This window comes from Orycteropus afer, unplaced genomic scaffold, assembly GCF_000298275.1.
Source record: "Orycteropus afer afer isolate SDZICR_OR568_19922 unplaced genomic scaffold, OryAfe1.0 scaffold00064, whole genome shotgun sequence".
NCBI classification, from domain to species: Eukaryota; Metazoa; Chordata; class Mammalia; order Tubulidentata; family Orycteropodidae; genus Orycteropus; species Orycteropus afer.
The window spans coordinates 5148519-5164464 of NW_006921651.1; the positions used below are offsets into that span (position 1 = coordinate 5148519).

A 15946-nucleotide genomic window follows, 5' to 3' on the forward strand; every position below is an offset into this window, starting at 1 on the left:
AAAAAAAAAAAAAAAAGAAGAAGAAGAAGAAGCTGGACGATATAAAGAAGAAAGCAGCATCAGAATTGGAGGGAACTCATTAACAACCTGCGACATGCAGATGACACAACCTTGCTTGCTGAAAGTGAAGAAGACCTGAAGCACTTACTGATGCAGATCAAAGATCACAGCCTTCAATATGGATTGTGCCTCAACATAAAGAAGACAGAAATCCTCACAACTGGACTAATAAGCAACATCATGATAAACAGAGAAAATATTGAAGTTGTCAAGGTTTTGTTTTCACTTGAGTCTACAGTCAACATCAATGGAAGCAGCAGTCAAGAGATCAAATGACGTATCACACTGGACAAAAGACCTCTTTAAAGTATTAAAAAGCAAAGATAGCACTTTGAGGACTGTTTTGGTCCTCTAGTGCCACTCTAATAGAAAGTATAACCCAAATGGGTGGCTTGAACAAACAGGGATTTATTCTCTTATACTTTTGGAGGTTAGAAGTCTGAGTTTAAAGTGCCAGCTCTAGGGGCTGGGTGAATGTTCCTCGACCTTGGGCTTCAGCTTTGCCTCTTGCTCCTGGCCGACTGAAGCTGGAGGCTTTTCTTAACTCAGACAGTTGCTGGCTGCTGAGGCTGACAAACCCAAGGTTGACAAGTAAAGTGGCACAGTCTCAAGATTATCAAACAACATGGCAGGCCACTAGTTCAAGTCCAGAGACAGTCCCAAGATTGGCAGACAACATGGCAGGCCACTTACTGATGTCTTAGCCAAATGCAGGATCCAAGCATGCCAAAAATCTCCAGAGACCTTTCTCAATGCTTCTTATATACTGGAATCAGACCACATCCCTAAGGCAGCTACTTAGCTGCTCCAGGAGATTCCACTGTAGAGTTGATCACCAGCTTCATCATCAGGAATAACTACATCCAGCTGCCCAGCCACTCAAAAACAAGCCCAGCCAAGTTGGCATACTACTTAACTACCACAAGGACTAAGATACACCTGACCCAAACCATGGTATTTCAAATCACATCATATGCATGTGAAAGCTGCAACGAATAAGGAAGGTCGAAGAAGAATTGATGCTTTTGAATTATGGTGTTGGTGAAGAACATTGAACATACCGTGGACTGCTAGAAGAATGAGCGAATCTGTCTTGGAAGAAGCACAACCAGAATGCTCCTTAGAAGTGAGACTTTGTCCCACAGGCTTTGACTATGTTATCAGGATGGACCAGTCCCTGGAGAGTAACATCATGCTTGGAAAGGAGAGGTCAGAGGAAAGCCCTCAATGAGATGGATTGAATAGTGTCTGGAACAGTGGGCTCAAACATGGCAACAGTTGTAAGGACGGCCAGGCAGGGTTTTGTTCTATTGTGCATGGGGTTGCTGAGTTGGAACCAACTCTACAGCATCTAACAACAACAACAAATAGCTTCCTTATGGACTTACCTATAATTTACTTTATTGGTGGATGTTTGTACTCAGTTTTTTCCTGAAAACCACCATTATTGAATGCCTACTACCTGCCAAACACTATCCTTCTGTGCTGGGTACTTTATATATGTCTTCACTTTTCCAAACTACCACCATGCAAGATGGGTATTATTTCCCATTTTACAAATGAGGAAACTGAGCTAAGAGGTTATAAGACATTCCTATGATCAAAATTAGTAAGTAACAGCTAGGGTTCAAACCCAGATTTCTCTGGTTCCAAGTCCATGTGCACTCTTCCTGCAATAGTAGATTCCAGCACCACCACCCACTGCCGTCGAGTCGGATCCAACTCATAGTGACCCCTCCTAGGGTTTCCGAGGTAGTATCACTACAGAGGTAGATTGTCCAACCTTCCTTCCGAGGAGTGGCTGGTGGGTTTGAACCACCAGCCTTCTGGTTAGCAGTCAAATACCTTAGGCACTACGCCACCAGAGCTCCTAATAATAGATTAGAGAATATTTTTAGCATTTAGACTTTTCTTTGCTTTAAATTTATTTTCTTAGGATAAATTCTCAGCAATTGAATTACCTAGTCAGAGGCTTTGGTCATTTTAAGTCTTGATATGTCCTTGGTCTTGATAGATATCACCAATCTTCTTTAAAAAGCTATATAAATGTCTACTCCAATAGAGTTTTGTCTTTTCCAGGGATAGGTCTGTTTGGGATTTGACCATTGAGGATGAAGATGTGACCAGCATTATTATTGTCAACTCCTATCCCTCAGACACCATGATACTCATGTTTCTAGTGGATGGTGTGCTGTGGGGCAGGCCAATAGGGCCACTTTGCCAAGATCATGTTCAAAAACTGGCAGCATGCTTTGTGAGCCTCTCCTAAGACTAGGAACGTCCTGTGGTTTGCCTAGGCTGTTCTCATAGACTTTGTTATCAGAATCCTTAGTGTCTCCCTACCCTCCAAGCGAATTCTGCCTCTGAAGAACCTGCCTGCAGGTGATTTGCATCAGGGAAAAGGCAAAAGGCTTTTTCAAGCTGGAGCTGCCAAAAAGAGGGCATTAGAACGACATCTAGTTACCACCAAAGAGGAAGCCAGAGACCTTGCCCTCCAGGAAAGTTGTGGTATTTACTTTTGTTTTTTGTCCTTCCTTGTTCAGGAACTTCTTGTTAAATTTATTTTCTTTTCCTTGTGTTGGGAAAAGTAACTCACTCAACTCTGGCACCCCCAAACTCTAAGTAACACTTTCTTCTTTTATGGGGAAGAGATATCATGTGACCCTCAGAAGGCAGGGCTACCTCTACTCCCTCATCTACCCCTTAAACCCAAGGAATGTTTCCTTAGTTTTCTTCCATCTAAGGTCCTGGCTATGTTCTGTATGTTCCTCTTATAGCACTTCAGGGACCTTGAGAGGTCATTGATCATCTGGCCACCTCAGGGTCTCTCCTTGGCTCTGTCTGGGGACAGCCCTGTTCATCTGAGGTTTCCTTTCTGTTTGGTTAGAGGCTTATTTCCCCATGTGTGTCATCTGGGGTAGGGCGAGGTGAGGGGGGAGCCTTGTGCTTAATGGGAGACCTCTAAATGCACTGACTGCTGAGAGGGCTCTGTGAGTGTTGATTAGAGTTAAGCCCAGAGTGGCTGCTAATGTACATTCCTGACTGATAGGGACCAGATAAGGTGCTCCAAGCAATATTTTTAACCTGTAGGAGATATGGAAGCTTAAAAGGGTTAAGCTTTTCTGCTGCTTTTGGTGACACTAGGTGCTAAATTCCCTGCTGACATGAATAGCATTAGATCCTGGGCATTATCAACAAACAAACAACAGTGTACCACCTTTCTTCTTTGAAGTTTCTCTTCTTCCCTTCTTTTCTTCCTTTATGTCTTTCTTTCTTACTCCTCTCTCTAATTCTCTCTCTAGCTCCTCATACTATGTCTTGATCTTCTTCCCTCTCCTCACCTGCCCAAAGTAGAATCTTGGTGAAAGGCAGGAAAAAGGAAAACCACATGTGTGGGGAGGTTACTGAGAGCAGCGAGCCCCATCGACCTACTTCTTCTCAGTCAGGTCTCTGTAGACTGTGGAATGTGGAACTTCTAATTTCTTGGTATAAAATGTACTGGTAAGTAGTGACTATTGGGTAGAGGTAAAAAAAAAAAAAAGATGATTAGCACTGGGTGCCAGGGTCTGTCTGGGTGATAGTCAAGCCAGAGGCTAGAGACCACCTCACCTCCCAATGCCCTGAGCTCTGTGTGTATAGGACAGAAAGGAAACTCCATTCCGTACCTCCTTAGGGGCAGGCATCCCACCTGGCACGACTTTTCTCCTCTGCATCTCAGCCAATGCCAATGAGAGCATGTCTTTTCCTGTTTTTAGGTATGGCCTTTGGCCTCAGGCCGGCTAGGGCAGTGCTTACATACCATTCAGACTGAAGACCGAGTCTGGTCCATTGCTATCAGCCCATTGCTCAGGTAAGGAAGACATCTTTGGATATGGTTTTGTCCGTATAACGAATGCTTTTATTTTACTAGGTCAAGTGGATTAGAAAATTTTCCCACTGTGCATTTCTAGGTTGCTCTGAGCCACTCTCTTTGAGATTTTGAAACTCCTCCAGATGCTTGAGGTCTTTTAAGTTCACTTCAAGATGACCTGTGGTTGAGATAACTTTCTAGGAGCTCATTTCCTAGGTCTCCAACCCTAAAAATGTTGAGGAAAAGATTCTATGTTAGAATGTAACCAAGAAAACCAGCTGTTTCCGGGGCTGTCCCTTCTGGAGCAGATATGCTCTCGGGCAGACATCTCTCAGAGATGACATCAGTAGCCAGCCCGTTTTCACAACTCACATCTCTGGTTTGCTCCCCTTGGAAAATGTCCTCAGGAGAGGCTTGGCCCCTCTATCCACTTGGGCCCACCTCCAAGGATACACATGTATAGACGACTAGAGTCGTTGATAATTATAAGACAAGTGCCAAATTTTTGACGATGGCCTGACTGGTATCTCTTTAGCTTTACCTGTGAACAACTGAGTCTTGCATCCTGCCTTCTGCTTTCTAGGCTCTCTTGAGCCGAGACACAACCTTTTTCCTCGCCAGCAGGGCACATACACTCACTGTCCTGCACCTGTTCTGTCACACTATTTACCTAGGGCATTCCCCCACTTCCTTCACCCCTACCCCACCCAAATGATAAATGGGAAAGTTGTAGGGCTGCCACCCTCCAACACTGGGTTTAAGTCAGTCACTTGTTTTATGAGAGAGTTGATCGCCCCCCTTCACTCAGCCTCCTTCAGCCCCCTTTTGCTCACTCCATGGAGCCTGCACCCCTCCTCCTGCTCCCTTCGACAACTCCCTTTCAAATTTTTTTCTTCCCAAAGAATTAGAGCCGATTAGCCACGTCATTAATTCTTCAATTTGACGGCTGATATAGCAGGACCTGAAACACGTTGCTGACCCCAGAGAATGGAGACCCCGTTCCTTAGCATATTGACGATGGGAGAAGTTAATTAAAATTCCACAGAGCGGAGGTGTCAGCTAACCTATAAACCTGTCGCTGTGCAGAACAAATCATTTTCGCAGTCCTAGGAAAGAGAAGGAAAGACAGCAGGGAGTGCAGAGGCCTAAGTGTGTGGGAGTGGAGAGTAGAAAATGGAGCCATCGAGCTTTGTCTTCGCCTCAGTTTCTTCCTAATGCTGCCCTTTTTAAAGCCAATTAGCCAGGCTTGGGAGTCTGTGGGCTGGATAGGTGTAAGGATGTAAGGAGGGTGAGGCAGCCTGTGGGAGGTGATGGCTGTGCTGGTGACTTTGTCTCAGTGGTTGCCTGTATACTTCTGCTGGCTTTCAGAGACTTGTGGGGCAGGAGGCAGATGGTATGGAGAGATCTTCAGGACTGGACATGGCCATGTGCTTCCTGCAGGTGGTTGTAGACCAAAAAGCATGGGCAGGCTCTCCTTCCACTCTTCCCACCCTAGTATCCATCTCTTCCAGCCACCGTCTGGGACTGCGATCTCAATCCAGACAGAGTATAGCTGTCCTATAGGTTTTCCAGGCTATAATCTTTACAGGAGCAGATTGCCGGGTCTTCCTCCTGAGGAGATGCTAGGTGGGTTCGATCCCTCAACTTTTTGGTTAGCAGCAGAGCGCTTAGCCCTTGTGTCACTGGGGCTCCTTGTTAACAGAGTAGAACACAGAAAACTGTTGAAGATGGTGTCGCTAAGAGAGGATGAGGACAAAGTCTGCCTCACCATTAAGAAGCAGTTTAGATTACAATAAACAGATTTTTTTTGTTTTGTTTTTTGCCATAATTTGGAAATTGGCTTTGGGGAAGGACCTAGCTTTTTTAATATTACTGCTAATAGCAGCTAACATGTATTGCCATTCACTCTACCAGGTCCTCTGCTAAGCCCTAGATATGCCTTGTCTTTGGTGAAGATCTGGTATTATATTTTCTTCACATTCTCCTTCAGGGGTTTCTTGTTCCCTTGGTGTATTTTCTTGGTCCTATGATGAGTCTTTTCCCACTGTTGGCTGGACATTTAGCTCCGGACCCATAGGTATTTGCCATGGTCTTTTCCCTAACTGCACTGAGGGTGTACAAAAAACGGCAAGGAGGCCACATGTTCTGACCTCCTCTAATCCTACAAGAGGAAGACAGGATTACCAGCAGTCAGAGAGAGAGTTCTGCCTCTAGGAGGCCTCCTTTTGAGCCTGGCAGGGTGGTCAAACTAGCCAATCATAGCATCAGAACTCTAAGCACTTGAGAGAGCGTGGGTACCTCCCAGAACATTGTTTTGTGCCACTCTCAACAGAAATACTCCAGGTGGACACCTTCAGCAATCAGGGGCTCCTCAGTTGCTCATACAAAATCCCACCTTGGAGTTTACAAAGACTTATGCGTAGAAAAGCCACACTAAGTAATTTACTACACGGCAGGCCACCCCCTGGCTTTTCTAGCCATTATCCCTTTTATACTTCAAAAATTCACATTCCCTTCACCATCAGTTTAAGAATAACCACAGCCATGAAAGTGTGTAAGCCAGCCACTTCATGCCTTTATCTCCCCCCATTTTAAATAGCCAATTTCTAATTTGCCCATCCCTATCAAACCAGTACTCTGAGGAGACAAACATGGTCCTTTCTCTCTGGTAAATCATCTTCTGTTCTGTTTGGAAACTTCAGGCATCTGGATCCATAAACAAGCAAAGTCCAGCCCGCACAAGCCATCAAATTGCAGCAACTTAACGCCAGCTGTCAATCATCTTCCTCTTCGTTTGGTCGGGTTCTGGTCAGCTCAGCCCTAGCCATCCAGCTAGGTCATGGGTACCAGCTGCCAAGTCTGGGAGTCACACTCTTCCCTTCACTTCAGACCAGCCAGCACCTTCTTTCACATCTTCAGTCCTCAGGGACTATTTCAATGCCCGTAGGCTCACAATTCATTGCACTTCAGACCAGCCAGCCCTTCCTCTCATCCCCAGCCTCTGGGCCTAGGTCAAAGAGTACCAAACTCAGCCTGTTTCTTCTTTGCTGCACTTCCCCCATTTCCACTCAGGTGGATCCAGGTGGTTACAAGCAAGTAACATACAAGTCTAGTACTCACTGGCTTCCTTTAACTTTCAGTCCTGGAAGGGGTTTCTCTCATGGACCATGAATTTCCTGCCTTGATGGACCCAAAGCCTATCTGCTTGCTCAAAATTCAAAAAGCCAAACAGTCATTTTTTTTTCTCTTCAGGTCTTCTCTTCAAATGCAAATCTTCCCTTCCCTCAGTAGTACTGGGTGGGGCTCAGGTTTTCCACCTAAGCTCCTAGTATGGGCTCTACACACAGGGCTTAAAACAAAAGCCTGTGTTTCTGCTGGGCAAATTCTATTTCCCCTTTTTAACATATCCAATCATGTATTGACTGAAGGTGGACTTACATGCTCTCTGTTACCCACATAACCCATAATCATTTCTAATGTACAAGCAGGTAAGAGAACATTCAATAGCCATAGTACATTCAGATAAACACATAATCCTTTTAAAGACATTCCAGGTTAATCTCTTCACTTTGATTACCATCCCATTCTATGTATATGGCCTTGGGTCTTTGGCTGGGTGTAACCAAAAGCCCTAGCCTCTGGATCAATTACCTACTTTAAGAGGTAACACCAAAGAAAGTAACCATTTAAGAATCCAAAGTTTCACTTCCCAGGCCCCTTCCTTGTTTCTTTTACAAAGTCTCATGCTTCTATGAGTCTGGAGCCACTACATCGAATCCCACTCCTGACACCAATTACAAAAATGGCAAGGAGGCCACATGTTCTGACCTCCTCTAATCCTACAAGAGGAAGACAGGATTACCAGCAGTCAGAGAGAGAGTTCTGCCTCTAGGAGGCCTCCTTTTGAGCCTGGCAGGGTGGTCAAACTAGCCAATCATAGCATCAGAACTCTAAGCCCCTGAGAGAGAGTGGGCACCTCCCAGAACATTGTTTTGTGCCACGCCTAACAGAAGTACTCCAGGTGGACAACTTCAGCAATCAGGAGCTCCTCAGTTGCTCATAGAAAATCCAACCTTGGAGTTTACAAAGACTTATGGGTAGAAAAGTAATTTACTACACCTCAGGGTGTCTTGGATTCTCTTTTAAAACACTTTACAAAGGGGCTTCTCCCTTTACATTAGGTGATCAGGATATAGTCTGGTATTGTCTCTGTCCCTTTCTCTCTTACCCAAAGAATACACTGAGATATAGCATTCTTTTCATTTTATTATTAGATCTAGTTCTTCTCACTGTTCCCATGAATTTGAACTTTTCAATAAACTCATCCATTTTCTCTATCTGGAGAGACGCTACCTCTCAGCCTTATCATGGCCTGTTCTTTAGAATAGTCTGGAAGGCTGGGTTCTGTCTTGCCACCAACCAGCAAGTTTCCTCAGGTAAATCCCCTCTCCAACCTTCAATTTCCTTATCTATTAAGTATAAGTACTAGTTCCTTTACAGACATTACTAGGTTATTGTGAAGATAACCTGAAATAAGGTACGAGTGGTCCCCAACTTAAGACAGAGTTCCATTCCAACAACTCCATTGTAAGTTGGTTCTGACATAAGTTGAATACCTCTTCTTCTTCTTCTTCTTTTTTTTTTTCTTCATTATTATTGCTGTTTATTATCAGAATCTTCATAAATCTGATCTTTATATGTCTTTGGGGGTTGGAAAAGCTACATATAAACTTACAGATATTTTAATACGTAAATACATACATAAAAAATACACAAATTATAAAAACCAGATGGTTGTAAGTGTGGTTCGTCATAACTCGAAGGTGCCCTGGGTTAAGGACTACCTGATGAAAATACTCTGAAAAGCTAGAACCAAGCCAAACCCACTGCCACTGAGTTGTTCCAACTCATAACGACCCTATAGGACAGAGTAGAACTACCTCCGTAGGGTTTCTAAAGCTGTGAATCTTTATGGAAGCAGACTGCCTTATCTTTTCCCCATAAAGTGGCTGGTGGGTTTGAACCACTGAACTTTTGGTTAGCAGCCAAATGCATTAACCACTACACCACCAGAGCTCCTTTTAAAAGCTAGAAAAGCTGTAATATTATGCCACCCAGAATTACCAACTGTGGTGTGACATTTGTTTAGAGTAACTTCATTCCCTCAAATCTGCACCCTTTCCCTGGTAGTTAATACTGACCCTGGATAGTTACACTTTTCTTTTGTCTCTCCTTTTCCCCCCTGTAGTGTTCCTGCCCTCAATGCCACCTTCCCTGTTGAGTGTGGTTGTCAGTGTCACTAATGTGTTACGACCCTGAACCTCTCAGGAAGAACATGAGAGGATGTGGGTAGCAGCTGTCCTCTAGGGAGGGCTGTTGTTGGGGGTTTCTGCTAGGAAGGCGTGTGTGTCTTCTGGTGAGGCTCTCCAGCTGTACCTCATTCCATCAGTCGGCCAGGCAGGATGTGTTAACCCACACTCTCTCTGTTCAGTGTGAGGTCAGGTACCCTGGTTACCTGACAACTTTTCATCCCCTTTTGCTGCTGACCTATAGAGTCAGAAGGAATCTGAACAGTTAGTAGACTTAGCACATCTTTTTTCTTTTCTTTTCTTTTCCCATTAATTATTTTCTTTCTATTGTTTAATATAATCTGTCAAACTTCTTAATGTTCTTTATCTTTGATGCTGGAGCTTTTCTCCCTTCTTTTCTTGCACATTCAGACACTTACAGTATGAAGAATGATACTTCAAGCCCTGAACTTAATTTGAAGTGTTGATGGTTGGGAGAAACCTGGTTTTTGTTCTGTGTCTTCATATCCCCTTTCCTTTCTTCTGTGACCATGAGTTCTTGATTCATAACAATCGTGGAGGTAGTATTTAATACCAGTTGTGTGCTTTGAAGTGTATTTAGGTAGGGACTCAAAACACAGACAGTGAAAACCAGTAGGCTATGTAAGAAGGTGGCAGACAAGGATCCTTTTCTTGACCTCCCCTGCATTCTCTTTTCTTGTCTTCTTACCCTGACACCAATAGTCCTGTTTTTGAGATTCATGATTTACAGAGGCAGTTCTCCTTCTGTGTAAGAGGTCCAGCCTGGAGCTTGATGGGTGAAAGAAGGAACGGCTGAGCTAGAGCAGGCATGGGATGCTGGCACCAGGCCTGTCTGAGTGTGGTGGGCGGGCAGGAAAGTGCTTGGCCCAGCTGTTCTCAGAGATGCCACCTCTTGAGGTCCTATTAAATTCTGAGCACTTTGCTACAAGTAATACTGCAAAGCAGATTTTTAAAAATGTCTAATATGTTTTATTGTCGTTTAAAATAATTTCCAACTGAATAAAGGTACTAAATACTCCAGAGTAAGGAAATATAGAACTTTTACAGATTCAATTTCATTTCATCCTTTCTCACTCCCTGTTCTCCTGATTCCCTATGTGTTTACTGAACACTTGCCATGTACCAACTCCCCGAAGGATTTTATAAGATGGGTATATCACTATAATGTTGCCAGGTGTAATAAATGCCTTCAGCTGGGCTCTCTTTGATTGGGTGGAAGAGGGTGTCATTCCCCTCCTGGCAGAGAGAGAAATTGAGGCCCGGGGAAGATCGATGCAGGGCCATATGGGATGGGGCAGAGAGGCAGCAGTTGTGCTCAGGCCTGTAGTCTGTTGCCATGCCCTGTGGTGCTGGGGGCAGCCCATGAGGTCAGGCAGGCCCCTGGCTCATCACTGTGCCTTCACTAGTGTCTTGAAGTAGCTGTGGATCTTGAAAGGCTTGTGGTGACCTGGAAACATAGTCTTTCTGGAGACCAGAATTGAGATAGGGGTGAGGGAAGCAGTAGTCCATAGAGGCCTGGGTTCACCTGTGTAGCTGTATACGCTCACCCCATCCCAGGAGCGTGAAGACCCACAGATCTTCAGGTTGTAGAGGCTCTCCAAGCCGGCAATGGGGGCCTTAGGGGTGAAATCACTCTGTAGACCTACCTGTGCTGCTTTCCTGGAAGGGGAAGGAAGAGGAGCCCGCAGCTCCTCCTTCTTCTGCTGACACCATATTTAATGCCTCCAGGAAAAAGGAGATATTCAGCAGAGTCCTTTGCCCAGCTCTGAACGACACTTGCTATCGTGTGAGTGAGTGTGGTCAGGAAGGCTTCCCAGGACTCTTGGGTTTAATCCCTTCTCTCTTGCTTCTGTCATTAGGGAGATATATGAGTGGTGTAGGTGCAGAAACTTGACTTAGCTGTGTTATTAAATGTACAATATAATTTTGTGTAACTTTGCTCACTGTGGTGGCCTGTTTGTTTTTGGGGGGATTCGTCCAAGTCTGCATGAAATGTACCGATTCAAATTTGTAAAGTGAGTTTGGCCTCTGGGGGGTTTTGATGGCGTTGCTGCCCCATCTTGCTTCATTTCTCCCAGAGGTGAGGGAGAGTCTGGAAAGGAAAGCAGTCACTGTGTACTGTTTGGTAAGGGGGTGGGTTTCTGGGGAGAGCGGGGCGTTTGTTCCCAGTGGCTGCAGGCTTTACTGTGTGTTGTGTGTGTGGTAGACGCATATTCAGCAGCCTGTTGAAATACATCTTTCTTTAGTGGAAGGTAATTGCATGTGGAGTTTTCTCTGACAGAGAGGTTTGAAAGATTGGAAAAAGCAGCAGCCAGCTTTCAGTTTGGAGTCTTTTGGTTCCCAGTGGTTCTGTGATCCTTTGACTCTGGGCTTCATGACTCAGTCAGTGCTTTTAGGGAAGGAGGATCAAATGCAAAGCTTGTGCCTCTGAGTGTGCTTTTTCTGGCTGGTGATGGAGATCTGGGTCTTAAAGGGGATCCCTAATCTTGATAACCTGAGGAAAGACTCTGATGGACGACTTTGTAAACCTTCACATTATGACTAGTGCTCCTAATGGCTTGGACCGTGGCTGTCTTGAGGTCCTCTCTGTTTTCCCTTCACAGAGTCAGGGGTAGAGGAGAAGTGTCCTTTAAGGCCTGTCTAGGAAAAGGAGACTGGAAGAGCTGGGCAATGAGGGGCTCAGCGTCCCCTTGACCACACTGCAGAGCACACAGCAGAGACCCTTGTGCACGCGATGCCCTGGAGGAGATACCATGGAGGGGCCTGGGCCCAGAGGCTGTCATGGCTGGGGGGACCTCACAGCAATTGGAGAAAGAAGGAAGCTCTGGATAATGCTAGATGGGCCCATGGCCTGGCCTGAGATGACCTAAAATTGGGAAGGGAGCAGTGAGGGGATACAATTGAATTGGAGTTGAGTCCTGCCAAATCTCTGGGCAGTGCCCACCCTAGAGTTCATTGCTTGTGCTAATTTGACACCTCTCAGGCGGTTATATCCATCAGTAACAAGGAGCAAATGCTACAGGGGATGGGTTTCACTTCCTCGAGGCCTTGGATTTCTGCCATTCCCTGGGGCAGGATGGGCACAAGGAGGCTCATGTGCTGAGCTGCTGGCCTGAGACCAGCAACCCTCCGAGCCCCGGTTGGCCCAGGACCCATTTGTGGGAGCACCTCCTTCCCTGGCAGCAGGCTGGCTGAGTTGTCAAGAGCTGACTTAAATACAACACTCCAGATAGAAACAGGCTGCTGTGGAGGGTTGGATCTTGTGGATACATCGATGCATCGCGACTCTGCCCCTGGCAGGGAGACCTTGCCGTCTCTCAGTCTCAGTGTGTGCTTTCTTTCTTTCTGGATCTGTTTCTGTCTGTCCTGCTCTTTCTTTCCTGGCTCCAGGCCCCACCTGCAGTACTTTCTTCTAGTCTTTCCTCATCAGGAAGAGAGGAGGTAATTTTCCTGCCTTGGCTGCTGCTGACTTTTCTGGGTTGTGTGTGCAACACGCCTGTGTTTTTTCACCTTTGATCACCGTTCTGCCGACAGATAATTTAACAGTCACATCCCAAGGTGGAAGCATGGAGTTAATGTTAAAATTAGCTGCTGCTGCTTTTTTCTTACTCTTTCAAACTTCAGTGGGTGATGAGGCAGAGAAGGAGGCGGGCGGGTGAAGGGGAGCCATAAATTCTGTGGCTGGTGTAACTGTTCCCTAAGCAGCCGGGAAGCCTCTGATGTCTCCACAGCACTTTCATTAACATTTAAATTAAGGGTTTGTTTTCCAGTCTGTTTTATAGGTAGGGACCTTTCATGGCCTGTCACATGCAGCACACCCCCCTTTCCAAGCAAGTGTGTAATTGTAACCACTGCTCCGTCCCTAACTCTGGGTTATAGGCGGAGGTTCAAAGGGAATTCCTGGAGATGGGGCTTTGGAGGTACAAGATGTAACAGTCAGGATGTGGGTGTTCCTCCTCAAATGAAGGTGCTGCAGAGATACTCTCCTCTTATCTGACTTGTGCTTCCCTCTGCTCTTCAAGGGATACACACTTCAATCTGACTCTGACCCTTCCCCACCCTTCCCACCCTTTCTTCCCTGGGGCTGAGGAACATGGGAAAGAGTGTCATCCACCCCGTTGATTTCTCCTGACATCACGAGTTTCAGGGCCTGGGACCAGTAGGTCTAAGACACAGATCTTCATGCTTATTTTCCTTATTTTGATTTTTTCTTTTGGAACCTCATGAATACTTCTCCTTACCCTATTCAGACTTGGGAGGGGGGAGACTCCAAACTCACTGCCGTCAAGTCGGATCTGACTCATAGCAACCCCCCCTTGGGTTTCCGAGGCAGTGTCACTACAAAGGTAGATTGCCCAATCTTCCTTCTGAGGAGTGGCCTGGAGGGTTTGAACCACCAGCCTTCTGGTTAGCAGCCAAATGCCTTAGGCACTACACCTACTCAGAGTTGGAGAAGCTACAAAATAAACGGAGTATCATCCAAGGAGCATTTATAATCTAACATGATCCTTTGATCCTAACAGGTGCATCCTAGCATAGGCAGAGGTGTGTACATGCAACGTACTTAATACCACTATATACACGCTCTATCTTCCAGGTCACCTGCTCGGAGTGTGTGTATGTTTGGAATAGCCTACTGACTTAGGAAAGGAGCACTAGTGGCAAAGCAGTTAAACGTAGCTGCTAACCATAGGTTGATAAAAGGTTTGAATCCACCAGCTGCTCCACAGGAGAAAGATATGGCAGTCTGCTTCCATGAGGATTTACAGCCTTAGAAACCCTAGGAGGCAGTTCTACTCTGTCCTACAGGGTCACTGTGAGTCAGAATTGACTCCATGGCAGTGGGTACTAACTTAGGAGATTGCCTGAGGAAACTGTCCTCACAGGTCTTGGCGTTCAGAGGAAGCTCCCCTTGACCTTCATAGAGTGCGTTTGTGTCTGAGCTTCATTTCATGCAAGAATATAAGGCAGCATTCAGGGGTGTCTTAAAAGATGTTCCTGCTCTGGTCTCTGTCCTTCACATCGGCATCCTGTTGATCTGTAGGTAACGAGAAGGTGTACCAAACACGTGAGCATCTCAGTACCACATCACTTCTGAGGCTTAGCTTCCCCACTGCTGGTCTCTACAGATTTCCTCTCTAGACGTTGATGAGAGGGCACTGGGGCCTTTCTCTTTTTCTGTGCAGAGGCTGAGAGTTTTCTTTCTTTCGGAAGATTGGCTTCACTTCCTGAATCACTGCATCTCTCCTCCATCCCTCCTTAAGCCATTGAGACCATCCATGCCTTATCAGCAGGACTGAAGATGGCTGAGTGTGTTGCCCTCCTGTTCCAGGTAACCTAGTCAACAGGTGGACACCTTCATGCCCTGGGGTCCCACCCAAGGGGAGTGAGGGAGGTGCCAGGGCGACCCCTGTGCAGGTGCTGCTTGGGCTCAGGTTGCAGGCTGGTGTCCAGGCCCCTCCTGGTAGTGATTAATCTGGGGCACGGGCCAGTGGAGGCCCAGCCAGGGCAGCTTTGGTCCCTCACTGTGAAGACCTTTGGCTTGGAGACTGAACTGATCTCTTTAGCCCGCTTCGGCTTAGGGTTTGATCTGTCAAGGCTAAAGAGGAACCTGGTGGTGAGGCGGAAACTTCCAGCCCTGTCTGACTTATGGCACCGACCCATTCCAGTGACCCTGTCATGATAATACTCATAGATTTAGGAGGATTTCCCCACCTGTTAGCTGTAACACTCAAGTCAGCCAAAAGAGGGATCTTCACGAACTAGTTGTGCCTTTAGTTTCTTATTTACTGGGGTGGGTGGGGCTTGTCCTAGGTTGGAGTGGAAAAGGCAATGGTGTGGATGTGGCTGGGTCAGTAGCATAGTGTAGTGTTTGGGAGGAAGGTCATGTCAGAGGCAGAAGGATCACCCCACCCTCCTGCAATGGGGTGGCTCTCCATTTGGGGCAGATTTCAGCATTTCTGTTTTGAGTCAAGTCTTAAATTTCTTGTTTTCCTCTTCATTTCTGAAAATGTAGCTCCCTTTTCCATCTCCCAGAGTCCTGGTCTGCGGACATAATGTCAGTTGTATTTCTTCCCTTCTCTGAGTTAGGACAGACAACCAGGGATCTGTTCATTCGTGGGCTTGAGGCCCAAGAACAGCAGTTAAGCTGCTTGTGACAGTTTCCCTGTGCCAGTGAATCTCAGTGAGTTTCATTATTACTCACTAGTCACTAGTTGTGTGGAGTTGCTGCTGACGCATGGTGACCTCATGTGTGTCAGAGAAGAACTGTGCTTCGTAGGGTTTTCAATGGTTAATTTTTCAGAAGTACGTTGCAAGGCCTTTAGCAGTTCCATTTTAAAGGTACAGAGTTTGGAACCCAAGAGCTGGAACATTTTTCTCACACCAGTAAGAAGAACAGGCATCTATGTATACCATCAAGCCCCAAAAAAAACAAACCCTTTGCTCTCGAGTTGATCCTGACTGATGATGACCCTATAGGACAGAGTAGAACTACCCCACAGGGTTTCCAAGGCTATAATCTTTATGGAGCAGACAGCCATGTCTTTCTCCCATGGAGCAGCTGGTGGGTTTGATCTGCCAACCTTTCATTTAGCCAAATGCTTAATCACTGCACTACTAGGGCTCTGTATACCACCAGTAGTGAAATATGTTGACACCACTGATAGGGGAAACTGGCTGTAAAGATGATATGAATTATACAAGT

At 45.9% G+C, this 15946-nt stretch overlaps 1 protein-coding gene across 1 annotated transcript in view; it reads left to right on the forward strand.

The window, feature by feature from the left end:
• FBXW4 (F-box and WD repeat domain containing 4) overlaps window positions 1-15946 on the forward strand; it is a 102727-nt gene that overhangs the window by 30079 nt on the left and 56702 nt on the right. The window contains exon 5 of the mRNA XM_007939932.2: window positions 3816-3910. Within this exon, the coding sequence (XP_007938123.2) occupies window positions 3816-3910 (95 nt within the window). The remainder of the gene's footprint in view (window positions 1-3815; window positions 3911-15946) is intronic.